The following is a 13,113-nucleotide window of genomic DNA, read 5'->3' on the forward strand; positions in this document are numbered from 1 at the left end:
TTGAATATTGCTTCATTTGATGCCAGTTGTTTTTAAAAATGACTTGCAATAATTACGACTTACTTGGTGTTGGATCGGATTGTTATTTGGAGCGTGAGCTTCATTGCCTGATCTGTTTCTCTCAGCTTGACAACCGCCTTGTGTGCAGCAACGCAGAAAGGCGGTGTACAGATTCAAAGTGGCGATAATGATGAGAATCGGGAATGTGAATATCATATTATAAGGTGGTTGGTCATGCCCACCTCAATCTGCTGCAACAAGCAACTCTCTACCCATATATTGTTTTGCTTTCTATTTATGTACCAATCCTGGGGGCTGGGGGCGGGCAGCGGGTGTAATATGGAACAGCTCATTGTGGAAAACTGGCATATACCGTATTTTTCGTCCCATAGGACGCTCCGTCCCATAGGACGCACCTACTTTTTTGGGGGGGAAATAAAGGAAAAAATTTTTTCCCTTTATTTCCCCCCCAAAACCAGGTCGGGGAACAGTGGGATGGCGGCGCTGCGCCTCCCCGCTGTCCCCCGACCTTGTGGGGCTGGCCGATGTCTGCCTGGTGCCAGGGCGCTCTGCTGCAGGGCGCCCCATGCGCCGGGCGGCAGGCTGCCGCCCGCAAGCCTTGCGCACCGGGGGGAGTTCTCCCCCGGTGCGCGAGGCTTGCCGGCACTTGCGCGAAGCACGGGGCGTCCTCCGAAGGGCGCCCCGTGTTCCGCGCTGCAGGCTGCCGTCCGCAAGCCTTGCGCGCCGGGGGGGAGTTCTCCCCCGGTGCGGAAGGCTTGCGGACACTTGCGCGAAGCACGGGGCGTCCTCCAAAGGGCGCCCCGTGTTCCGCGCTGCAGGCTGCCGCCCGCAAGCCTTGCGCGCCGGGGGGGAGTTCTCCCCCGGTGCGCGAGGCTTGCCGGCACTTGCGCGAAGCACGGGGCGTCCTCCGAAGGGCGCCCCGTGTTCCGCGCTGCAGGCTGCCGTCCGCAAGCCTTGCGCGCCGGGGGGGAGTTCTCCCCCGGTGCGGAAGGCTTGCGGACACTTGCGCGAAGCACGGGGCGTCCTCCAAAGGGCGCCCCGTGTTCCGCGCTGCAGGCTGCCGTCCGCAAGCCTTGCGCGCCGGGGGGGGAGTTCTCCCCCGGTGCGGAAGGCTTGCGGACACTTGCGCGAAGCACGGGGCGTCCTCCAAAGGGCGCCCCGTGTTCCGCGCTGCAGGCTGCCGCCCGCAAGCCTCGCGCGCCGGGGGGGAGTTCTCCCCCGGTGCGCGAGGCTTGCCGGCACTTGCGCGAAGCACGGGGCGTCCTCCGAAGGGCGCCCCGTGTTCCGCGCTGCAGGCTGCCGCCCGCAAGCCTCGCGCGCCGGGGGGGAGTTCTCCCCCGGTGCGCGAGGCTTGCCGGCACTTGCGCGAAGCACGGGGAGTCCTCCGAAGGGCGCCCCGTGTTCCGCGCTGCAGGCTGCCGCCCGCAAGCCTTGCGCGCCGGGGGGGAGTTCTCCCCCGGTGCGCGAGGCTTGCCGACACTTGCGCGAAGCACGGGGAGTCCTCCGAAGGGCGCCCCGTGTTCCGCGCTGCAGGCTGCCGCCCGCAAGCCTTGCGCGCCCAGGGGAACTCCCCCCAGGTGCGCAAGGCTTGCGGATAGCTTCCTGGAGCCTGGAGAGCAAGAGGTGTCGGTGCGCACCGACGCCTCTCACTCTCCAGGCTTCCGCGAAAGCCTGCATTCGCCCCATAGGACGCACACACATTTCCCCTTCATTTTTGGAGGGGAAAAAGTGCGTCCTATAGGGCGAAAAATACGGTAAATAAACTTGATCAATCAGTAAGTTCCTGGAGACGCAAAATTCCCCATCGGCCATGAATCCAGTAGGTGGTGGCCTTAGGCAAGCCAACATTTCCTTCTTGGTCCTCAGATTCTGTGGCCATCTGCTAAAACGTGGGGATTAAACATTTTAATTTTCACTAAAACCCCACCTCATTGTCACTTCAGCCTGGCCAGTCTTAAAGGACAGCTGTGTGAGGACTGTTCAGCTAATGGAGGAGCTGGTGACAGGGGCCCAAAGTGGGAGACTTGGGCCTTGCTGACCTGGCTTCATATCTCCCAGCCAGTCACAGAACTCGCTAAGTGATCCTTGGAGCAGCCATTTCCTTTCACAGCCTCACCTTTCTCTTCTAGGTTTGGGGGAGGTGTGTGTATATTATGCATATGTACTTCAGCTCTGGAGAAAGCATGGTATAAAAATGTCACAAACCTAACCACCAGCGTGCTGTAAAATGATCCAATCATTAAGCAGATTTCTTGGCTGCATTGCACAACATCCAAGAGTGTAGGTCCAATCTCCTGGGGGGCATGTTAGTAAGAACAACCGCTCATCGTTTCCAGGAGCAATGCACTCGAGATTTGCCTATTCACATAGTAATGGATGGCTTATGTGACTTCCCCACTAAAAGGAATTTTGTCATTCAGTTTTCCTTTTCTCTCCTTTCTTCATGCTGTATACTTCACAACAGTGTCTATTGCTAACTAGAATACAAGAAGTTCCTATTTGGCACAGCAAGACCTGAAATATCTGCAGTGGGGAACTCCATCTGCTGAGGTTAATTGCATAAATTCCACACCATGCCTTGGATCTGCCCCTTCTTCGCAAAAGCTTCCTACAGGAGTCGGCACCTGCCAGTGCGGTTATGCATCCTACGGGCCTTTTCCAGTCATCTCCCAAATCAGGTGTGTTTCATTTTCCACGGCTTCATCATCTAGTTCTTAGACTTTTGTGTTGTTAAGTTTCGAAGTACAGTGGTACCACGGGATCCGTTCCGGAGCCCCGTTTGAATCCCAAAGCAAACGTAACCCGTGTCTGTGCGTGCGTAGGTCACGTTTCGGTGCTTCTGCGCATGCATGTGATGTCATTTTGATTGTCTGCGCATGCGCGCGCGGCGAAACCCAGAAGTAACGCGCTCCATTACTTCCGGGTCGCCCTGGAGCGCATCCCGAAAATGCTTAACCCAAAGTGTATTCATCCTGAGGTATGACTGTATCTGATTTACAGCAATACAGGAAGGTAAGTTTTGGTAAAAGTCTATTGTTCCTCCTTTTGTGCTTGGGTGTGCAGAAAACCATTGCTACTGTTTGAGAATCACAAAATCTTAGGGATTTTTGAGATTGATACTGTTTTTGTTAGATTTTCTGGATAGAGTCAGTGAAACAGACTCCTTCAGAAGGCAGTGGACTGTCCTTCATTGGAGGCTTTTAAGCAGAGCAGGGGGTTGGGCTAGATGACCCTTAGGGACCCTTCCAACTCCATGATTCTATTACATCAGGCACCTGTATCTCTGATTTTTTACTCAAATCTGTCTCTAAATGTTAGCCAAGCAAAAGTATTCATGTAATAGTTATTTTGGCCATCTTCTTTCTCATTGTGTCTTTTTTATTTACAAAGCACCCTTGCAGCCCTAGTATCTTTCAGTCAGGTGGTACGAATGCAGCACTTGGGGGATGCCATTAATTGCTGGTAAAGCATATAGTTTGCACACATGGGAATATTGAATGTTGCCTTATACTAAGTCAGACCATTGGTCCATCTAGCTCAGTATTGTTAACGCTTTGCAGCAACCCAGTGGTGGCTTTCTCGCGTTTCAGACATGGATCTCTTCCAGCCCCACCTGGAGACGTTGCGAACTTCTGCATGCAAAGCATGTGCTCTGTCCCAGAGCTGCAGCTCTTCCTTACCACACATGTTTGGTCCCTCATTCAGTCCTTGACATCTCTAGTTAAAAGAATTTCTGGTAGCTGGATTAGGAAAACACATTCTGTCTGTCTGATAGCCTTGGAAATTGCTATCAGATAGATTGGTGCTAGATGGACCAATGGTCTGATTCAGTACAGCAGTAAGTAAAGAGTGAATCTATCAGGATAGCTCAGCTGAAAATAGATAAAGGTAGCAGGCACAAGAGCAGGAGGTCCTAGGCTTGTAGCTTGTTAACAATGTACTCCTCAGGAAAGTTTTCAGGACTTCAACAAATGGACTAAATCTCTTTGAGGATGTTATCTTTAGAGACAAATATTATCACTTACCTGCTTTCTAGGTCCCCACTAAAACCTAGAATACTTTTAATGAAATTTCTATAGAATGAAATGTACAAATGTTAACACAGACGCTGAACCCTGTGCTTGTACTTTGTGACAGTGACAGTTCAGTCTTGTCTGTTTTATCAAACCTGCTCTACTATTTTCCAGGTGATTGAAGATGTAATAAATCGGCCATCGTCACAGCTGGGAACTGCTACAGAAAAAGGAAACGTGATTATAAAAACTGCCAAAGTAATTCTCCACTTCAGCTACCCATCTGGGTCTTCTGTGTTCTGCTTCCTCTCCCAGAGTCCCCTTCAAGGGGTGTTTGGCTCTAGTCCTCCCTGCAGTGGAACAAGCTGTACATCATCCTCTGCACAATCCAGCCATTTCCCATAGAGCATGCAGCTTTTTAAAAAGCTTAATCTGCTGCTTGTTCAATTTTGTTCTCCCAATCACTTTCTATTATTTTTAGCTGTACTTGATTCTTATTTGGAGCTTTTGGGCATCCATCCAAATATTTAGTATTCAACTATTGAAGCATCTGGAAGCCCTTCAATAATTGGCTCTTGTTACTATTATAACTGTGTAATTTTTATTCAGCACTTCCTCCTTTTAAAAAGATCTCTTCTAACCCCCCACCTTTTCCTCTGCCTGGACCCTTAGGGCACCAGGGATTTTAGCCCAAAGCAGATGGTCATTCGAGAAAAAATCTTCAGCACCATAATCAGCTGTTTCAAACGTCATGGAGCTGCAACAATAGATACCCCTGTGTTTGAGCGGAAGGTGAGGACAGTCACTTAGATCTTTTCTTTCAGAAATGGAACTGGCTCTAATGGCTGACAAAAACCATCTGACCTGTATCTCTTGAAGGCTGGCTGAGATTCTGCACATAGGTTGCTTCAATTCCATTAGATTCAGTAGAACTGAAACTCTGGATTAAGCCTTAGGCGAAAGATGGAAACTTTTGTAGGTTGACTCAACTGGTTTTGGTGTCAGTTAGTTCCAGATCAGTAGGACAAGTGAATGAAGCATAGAAAATGCACTTGTTCTTTCTCATGAAGCTGGAGCTTTCAGGTCTGGTTCCAATGCTCCCAGTATACACTGGTACAGGACATGCAATCATTTGTAGAAAACAAGAAGCACTGAATAAATATAAATTGTTTTCTTCTTCTCCATCTCTTGCGCAGTATCATTATTAGTTAAGCCATGTTCTGCCTACACGTTTCCTATAGGCATCTGGTTGACCACTGTGAGAACAGGATTCTGGACTGAATGGCCTGATCCAGCAGGTTGTTCTTATGGAGACAGAGCAAATAATAAATATTTCAGTGTTGCACAAGTCAGCTTTCCATGTTACACAGCCCTTTGTTTAATCAGTTATAAAATATGTACTACCTGTTGGGTGATAAGCAGCATGGATAAAGCCAGCAGAAGATGCTCAGCCCCAAAACCAAGATATACAAATTGCCTACACAGCATTGGCACCAAATCCCTTCCCAAACAACATGGCGGAAGGAAATCCTAATAGGGCCATTTCTAAAAAGGTACTAGCCCAATGACTCTTTCAGGGTACTTCAGAGGGTGGGGAAACATGGTGCTTTAGCAGAGCCTATGAAGTTGTCCATGGAAGGATGTGGCCTTTTAGGTATCCCTGACCCAGCTGTGTAGGAATTTAAAGGTTAGCACCAACAACTTGAATTGGACTTGGAAACCCACTTGGAGGCCATGCAAAATTGGCATTGTGTTCTCTTTGACCCAGCTCAGTCAAAAGTCTAATGGCAGTATTCTGTAATGGTATTTCTGAGAATGCTTCAAAGGCAGCCCATATAAAGCCCATTACAGTACTCTAGTCTAGATATGACCAAAGCATGAATTACCTGTGGCTAGGTACAGAATAACTTTCTTAAAAGGAAATATTATTGGGGGGTTACATAATGATATATCCCACAATATTAAACACTGGTCCATACTTGACAAAATATACTGTGTTTCTTTTTGTTTTCTTTTTCTTCAAGGACCTCTTGTTTGATCACTATGGGGAGGAATCAAAGCTGGTTTATGAGCTGAAAGACCAAGCGGGAGAGTTGCTGTGTCTTCGCTATGACTTGACTGTATCCTACCAAAGGATAGGAAACGCTCCGTTGCAGTGGGGGTTGCTGTCTTTCTTGGGTAAGATAGTAGAATTAGAATATGGCAATGTTGCCAAGAATGGAGATCATGTTGTATCCTGCATGCCAGTGATTGCTGTTGAATATAGGTTAAAAAATGCAACTGGTTCAGAAGACAGCTGCCACCTTTTATTAGATTGTGGTTATAGGGAGCACATAAGAGCAAAGTGCTTACAGTTACCCTGCTTCCAGTGTGATTCTGGGCACAACCAAGTATGCTGATGTTGAAGTTTAAAGCCGTAAATGGTGCAAGGGCAGCATACCTTGGGCTTCAGGGGTGTCTTGTCCCAAGAAAGCCTCCAAAACAGTTGAGATCTTTTTGGGAAGTGCTGCTAGAACACTCCATTTGTTAGGAAGATTCTTACATCAAAGCCAGAGCATGTTACCGCCTCTTTTGTGCTACAACTTTGAAATGTTCTACCTAGAGAGACACTCCTTGCTTTGCCTCTACTAAGTTTTAGGTTTTTGCTATTTTTTCTGTCTTGGATCTGCCAAACATTTAGAAATGTTTAATATTTTAGTCTGCTGCTGTTTTAAACAGAGCTTTGGTATTTTCAAACAAATATGACAAAATAGGCATTGACAGTGAGCAAGTGAGAGAACATATTTTCTACATTTAACGTAAGAGAACCATAGAAACACACCTAATTGTATATGTTCTTCAGAAATATTCTTCTGCGGCTTTTTCGAAGACATGTCTGCAACTGCTTTTAAACTTGTGCTTTTCAGAAGGCACTGGAACTAGCTATTCATGAAGTAGGAGTGACATAATAGCAACCATAAGACTGCTGACAAAACAAGATTGTTCTTGCTCTGTGAACTACACACCATTTTTCTTAACAAAGGCTTCCCAGGTGCCATTTGCTCGTTATTTGGCCATGAACAAAGTTTCCCATTTTAAGCGCTATCACATTGCAAAGGTCTACAGACGTGACAGCCCATCATTGGCAACGGGACGCTACAGAGAATTCTGCCAGTGTGTAAGTATTTTCAGGTTTCTCATCTATGGATAGAGAGTGAGCACTATGGAAGTTTCCTCCCTCAAAATATCAGACTGGGGTAGGGTAGGGAGCAGAGGGATTGCAAGAGAGTTGAGTGCTGATACAAGTTTTGCCTTCCTTGCACTTCTGGGAGATGGAAGTGGTTTGTTGGATATTTCTGCTAATGACCCCTAGGCTCTGCTTCTGTGATTTTGATTGCTGCCTTCTGTGCTCTAGGATTTTGACATTGCTGGCCAATATGACCCCATGATTCCTGATGCAGAGTGTCTGAAGGTCATGCACGAGATCCTAAGTGCCCTGCAGTTTGGAGATTTCCTCATCAAAGTAAGGGAGCTTGGCCAGAATGGGCCTATGCTTACAAGCCTGTGAAAAATGAAAGTGGGATGAAAGTCAAAGTGGAAGAAAGGGAGACTGAAATGAGTGACTTTATTGTGATGTCTGTGCCTGACTTCTGCAGAACGTTTCTTCTTTTTCTCCAGATCAATGAAAGGCGTATTTTGAATGGGATCTTTACAATATGTGGTGTTCCCAGTACCAAATTTGAAACAGCTTGCTGCACCCTTGACAAGCTGGGCAAGGTAAACGGTTAAAGAATATTCCGTTTTAATCTGCTAAGCCTGGACGACATCTTAAAACAGCTCAGCTGAGTTGTCATTGAGCATACACCAAATAAGTGGAATAAAAATTATTATTAGGCCTTGGCAAACTGCCATTCCTCATGCCTCTGTCACATAAATATTGGTAAAACTATCTGTTTAAATGCTCTATTGCTAGCAAAGAGTTTTAGAGATCAGCCAGGAGAAGAACTGCTTTAGTTGGGCATATGCCAAGCTAATTCTCTCTTCTCCTCCACAGGTGACATGGAAGGAAGTGAAAAGTGAGATGGTTGAAGAGGATGGGATTTCTCCAGATGCTGTAGATCGCATTGGTGAATATGTTCAGCTCCATGGTGAGTTTCAATTTAGGCACCATTTAGTGTGGTACGTACTTGACCCCTAGTCTGACACAGCCAGACTGGCTGAGAACTCATGCATGTTTCTGTGCAGATCAAGTGCCCTGCTGCTATTTCCTGTGCTCATAGAATTATGTTCTGGCTCAAGTAGTTTTGAGAGAATTGGAAACATTTCGAACTGGGCAAGGAGTAGCAGCCATGAAAAAGACTAAAATTGATGGACCAAGTGTTGTGGAGACTGCTGGAGTTGGAGCTTCTTCCACCCTGTATTTGCCTCTCCTGCAGGGGGGGTATGTCTGATTGAGAAGCTACTTCGGGATCCAAAGCTCTCGCAGAGTAAGCTGGCCGTAGAAGGACTGGAGGACATGAAGTTGCTGTTTGAATACCTTACCCTGTTTGGAATCATAGATCAGGTGAGTTGGAATATTACATTAGCCCTTTCTGGCTTTTCCTGGCATTCTTTCACTCTTGCCTACTGTCAGGGAACTGCCATCGGAGCCAGAGGGAGAGGGAGGGCTCCAGAGGGATTCCGGAGAGCGTCCTGGGAGGGAGAGAAGCAGCACATCTTCTGGGGAAGGAAATCAGCGTAGCACCAGTGGAGGAGGGGGGCAGGTGGGGGAATCGGCGAGGTGGCTCCAAGACTCCTCGCCGAGGACCAGCGGGGAGAGCACGGGTCCTCCGATGCCCACACCCTCCCTGCGCAGAAGGCTTCCGCGCAGGGAGAGTAGGCGGCGACTAGGCGTAAAAGAACTTTTATGCTGGAAGAAGTTCAAGAAACGCCCACTGACGGATTCTGCCAGCAATTGAGACAGCCACGGGCGAGTGGCTGTCCAGACAGAAAGGGTTCACTCAGGCAACCCACCCAGGTGTGGCGCCAATTTACGCACGAGCAACCCCTAGAACCATTACACCTACTAATGAGATTGCTGGCTGCATTGCAGGTAACCATGGACCTGAGTCTGGCTCGTGGTCTAAATTATTACACTGGCGTGATCTTTGAGGCTGTGCTGCTGCACCAACAAAGTGACGCAAAGGAGTCTCTCAGGATAGGCAGTGTGGCTGCCGGTGGACGCTATGATGGACTTGTAGCAAAATTTGACCCCAAAGGGAAAAAGGTTCCTTGTGTAGGAGTGAGCATTGGTGTTGAAAGGATCTTTTCCATCCTAGAACGGAATGCTGAGGTAAGATTTATTCTTAATGTGTGATCGGAAAGGAAATGATTGAGTTGCATATAGTGATTCTATGTGTTCTATGATGCACAATTCACAGGATAGTAAACAGAGTGCTTGTAGTGGAGAGCCAGTGTGGTGTAGTGGTTGAGAGCAGTAGTCTTGTAATCTGGGGAACCGGGTTCGCGTCTCCGCTCCTCCACATGCAGCTGCTGGGTGACCTTGGGCCAGTCACGCTTCTCTGAAGTCTCTCAGCCCCACTCACCTCACAGAGTGTTTGTTGTGGGGGAGGAAGGGAAAGGAGAATGTTAGCCGCTTTGAGACCCCTTAAAGGGAGTGAAAGGCGGGATATCAAATCCAAACTCTTCTTCTTCTTCCTCTTCTAGTCACATGTCATCTGAAGTAGTGAGAAAGAAGCAATTCCTTTTCTTTGGTCTAGTGGCCATGGATATTATCTGAATGTGTTATTTAAGCCAAATATTTAATACATTATGATTCTTGGCATGCCTTCTTTTTCATGAAAACTTCATACAACACACCTTCCTATCAGCAGAAAGAAAGGGAGACCTATAAAAACCTGACTTTGAATGTTTGAGTTAGTTTTTTTAAGCAGGCTTTTAAAACAGTAAATAATAAAAGCAGATATTTGGTTTAAAGTCGCTGTATCTAGTTTTATTTCTTTTAAATGGTGCTTTTCTGACAAGGTTTGTTTTTTATTTGATTTTTATTCTGTTAATTCTTCTATGAACTTCATTTGTTGCTGGAGAGGTACAAATTTCCCGTGCTCTACTGGTTTTCCTGTCTTAGGCAGGAAAGCAAAATCACTGATGCTTATTTAACACTGCACTCAGATCTTGGGGAAAGTTCCACTAAAATATTCAGGGCAGGGTTTTAGCAATGCATGAGGGAATGGCTGCATCTTTTAATGGACAACAGAAAGCAATACTGAATTATTGCTTGACTTCTCCAATACCAGCCCTCTTATGCAATGAAAGAAGACACAAACATTGCATGTCTGCTTAAAGTCTCTGACGGCTAGCATGCATTTGGAATGGCGCAGAGGTGACACTGCACAAACAGCTTAACTTCTGGCATTTAATAGATGGGCGCGATGTAAATAATAAATTATTATTATTATTATTATTATTATTAGCTTGATTTTGCTAAATAACTAAATAACAAGTGGTTGGTTAATATGTATTAGAATAGCTTTACAACAAAAATCCACAAAGGCAAATATGTGTGTGAAATTTGCCCTACCCCAGATACAGTACTGAGTTACTTAGTTGATCTCTTTCCCTCAACTCAATTATCAGAACAGGGTCACTGATAATTCATGCCGGTGCCTGTGCAGAATCACAAGCAGTACACGAGGGGGTGGCTTTCTCTGTTTTTTCTCCCAGTCCCAAGTGCCTCATATATTGCCTCGGAACTTGGATGTTCCATTTAGCTATTGTGGTGAATAGCTATTAGATGACTTCTCAGTTGCTGAATCTTTTTGAAAAGACCCCAAAGACAGTGACAGTCACTACATTATCTCAGCAGTCTCTGTAAGAGAGACAAGTACGATTGCCTTTTGGTGCTGAGGAGGTGGTCTGCTGCAGGCCACCCTGAATTCACAATTGATGTAGACTGTGATGATTTAAGCTCATGCTATTTATTACTCCCAGTACACAAATTGTCTAGGTGCCTTCAGATTTCCATGAACAGTGTATATGCCAGGGGTCAGCAAACTTTTTCAGGAGGGGGCTGGTCCACTGTCCCTCAGACTTCGTGGGAGGCCAGAATATATTTTGAAAAAAGAAAAAAAACTAATTATCATACCCTACAAATAACCCAGAGGTGCATTTTAAGTAAAAGCACACATTCTACTCATGTAAAAACACCAGGCAGGCCCCACAAATAACCCAGAGATGCGTTTTAAATAAAAGGACACATTCTACTCATGTAAAAACACGCTGATTCCCAGACCGTCCATGGGCCGGATTTAGAAGGCGATTGGGCCGAATCCGGCCCCCGGGCCTTAGTTTGCCTACCCATGCTGTATGCTGGTGTTACCGCGGGGTGTTAGGGGAAGGGTAGTACCTCTGTTGGGGGACTCAGCTCTCACCTGTGCCTCTCAGAAGCTGTCAGCATGCAACAGCAGCCACACCCCGGGAACAACTTCAAATGGCTGGCTCAATCTGGTGAGGGTAGTCAATGGGTCTCAAACCCTCAGTGAGTTAGGGACTTTCTCTGCATGCAAAGACAGGCTCTGGCAGATTGAGCAGATGAGACCAATAGTGGGTCCAGTGATCAAGAAGGCATTGTGCACATGCTGTAGAGGGAAGTGAGGGGCAGATGGGGCTCATCAACCTGGGAAGGTAGCCCATCCAGGGGAAGAAAAACTCTGATCCTAAACCTCCTCTGTCTTGTGGGATATATTTGGGGAAAGCAAAGGCTAAAGAATAAACCCTACACAAATCCAGAGTGGAGTCCCTAAGATGGTTGGATGGTGTCTTGTATGCCACCTTCTGGCAATTCCTGCAGCCAAGCTGGTGCCAAACGTCATGCTCTGCTTTCCTTTGGACCATGTCAGCGAGACTGAGAGGAGAGTCTTGTTGTCTGGGCAGCCCAGGTCCTTCATATGCACATTGCCCAGAGGGGTCACTTTGCTGCTGCTAACACAGTGGTTTGACTTCATCCCCAGAGGCACACTCCATTGTCTCTCGAGACAGATGAATACCAACAACCACAACAAAATGTGACTGCATCAGTGCTTTTAGATCTCCTCTTTTATCTTTTTAATTTTAGTATGCTGTATACCTAATCATATTTTGGAATTTTGATAAATACGGATGGCCAACTTCTTAAAATTAGAGGTGAAACTAAGCTTTATTGGAAAAAGAAAAAGTACAAAAGTAGCATTATTAGAGCGCATTTATTAGGACCAATTTCCAGGTCTCAACAAAGACTGGAACTGAGTTGTGGCTTGATTGGGAAATACTATAATAAGGTCCCAGTTGCTGTGATGAGCTTCTGTCCATGCTCCCCCTTCAGATGTCCAAGGAGAAGATCCGCGCAACAGAAACGGAAGTGCTGGTGGCAGCTGCTCAGAAGAACTTCCTTGCGGAGAGAATAAAGCTCATCTCTGAACTGTGGGGTGCTGGCATCAAGGTAACCCTGAGGAGTCAGGCTATACTGCTGCATTTCTAGAAGCTAGCATTATTTGAGTCCAAAGTACAAGGAAGTGGGAGAGCCTTCTCAGAGAAAAACTTGACATGAGCCAACAGTGTGACGCGGCAGCTAAAAAAGCCAATGCAATTCTGGGCTGCATCAATAGGAGTATAGCATCTAGATCAAGGGAAGTAATAGTGCCACTGTATTCTGCTCTGGTCAGACCTCACCTGGAGTACTGTGTCCAGTTCTGGGCACCACAGTTCGAGAAGGACACTGACAAACTGGAACATGTCCAGAGGAGGGCAACCAAAATGGTCAAAGGCCTGGAAACGATGCCTTAGGAGGAACGGGTAAGGGAGCTGGGCATGTTTAGAGGAGGTTAAGGGGGGATATGATAGCCATGTTCAAATATATAAAAGGATGTCACATAGAGGAGGGAGAAAGGTTGTTTTCTGCTGCTCCAGAGAAGCGGACACGGAGCAATGGATCCAAACTACAAGAAAGAAGATTCCACCTAAACATTAGGAAGAACTTCCTGACAGTAAGAGCTGTTCGACAGTGGCATTTGCTGCCAAGGAGTGTGGTGGAGTCTCCTTCTTTGGAGGTCTTTAAGCAGAGGCT

General features: G+C 46.8%; 1 protein-coding gene across 6 annotated transcripts in view; it reads left to right on the plus strand.

The window, feature by feature from the left end:
* Positions 1-13,113, plus strand: part of HARS1 (histidyl-tRNA synthetase 1) — a 38,578-nt gene that overhangs the window by 269 nt on the left and 25,196 nt on the right. For 5 of the 6 annotated variants that reach the window (XM_083448748.1, XM_083448750.1, XM_083448751.1 and 2 more), the window contains exons 2-12: positions 2,486-2,699; positions 4,209-4,292; positions 4,707-4,826; positions 6,059-6,154; positions 7,066-7,191; positions 7,429-7,536; positions 7,692-7,790; positions 8,068-8,161; positions 8,450-8,577; positions 9,106-9,345; positions 12,373-12,489. In XM_083448748.1, the coding sequence (XP_083304874.1) occupies positions 2,595-2,699; positions 4,209-4,292; positions 4,707-4,826; positions 6,059-6,154; positions 7,066-7,191; positions 7,429-7,536; positions 7,692-7,790; positions 8,068-8,161; positions 8,450-8,577; positions 9,106-9,345; positions 12,373-12,489 (1,317 nt within the window). In that variant the 5' untranslated portion in view covers positions 2,486-2,594. Of the gene's footprint in view, positions 1-3; positions 225-2,485; positions 2,700-4,208; positions 4,293-4,706; positions 4,827-6,058; positions 6,155-7,065; positions 7,192-7,428; positions 7,537-7,691; positions 7,791-8,067; positions 8,162-8,449; positions 8,578-9,105; positions 9,346-12,372; positions 12,490-13,113 lie in introns of those variants that run through there. The other variant, XM_083448753.1, reaches the window with a different exon arrangement.

This window comes from Podarcis tiliguerta, assembly GCF_965153285.1.
Source record: "Podarcis tiliguerta genome assembly, chromosome: 7".
Lineage (NCBI taxonomy): Eukaryota > Metazoa > Chordata > Lepidosauria > Squamata > Lacertidae > Podarcis > Podarcis tiliguerta.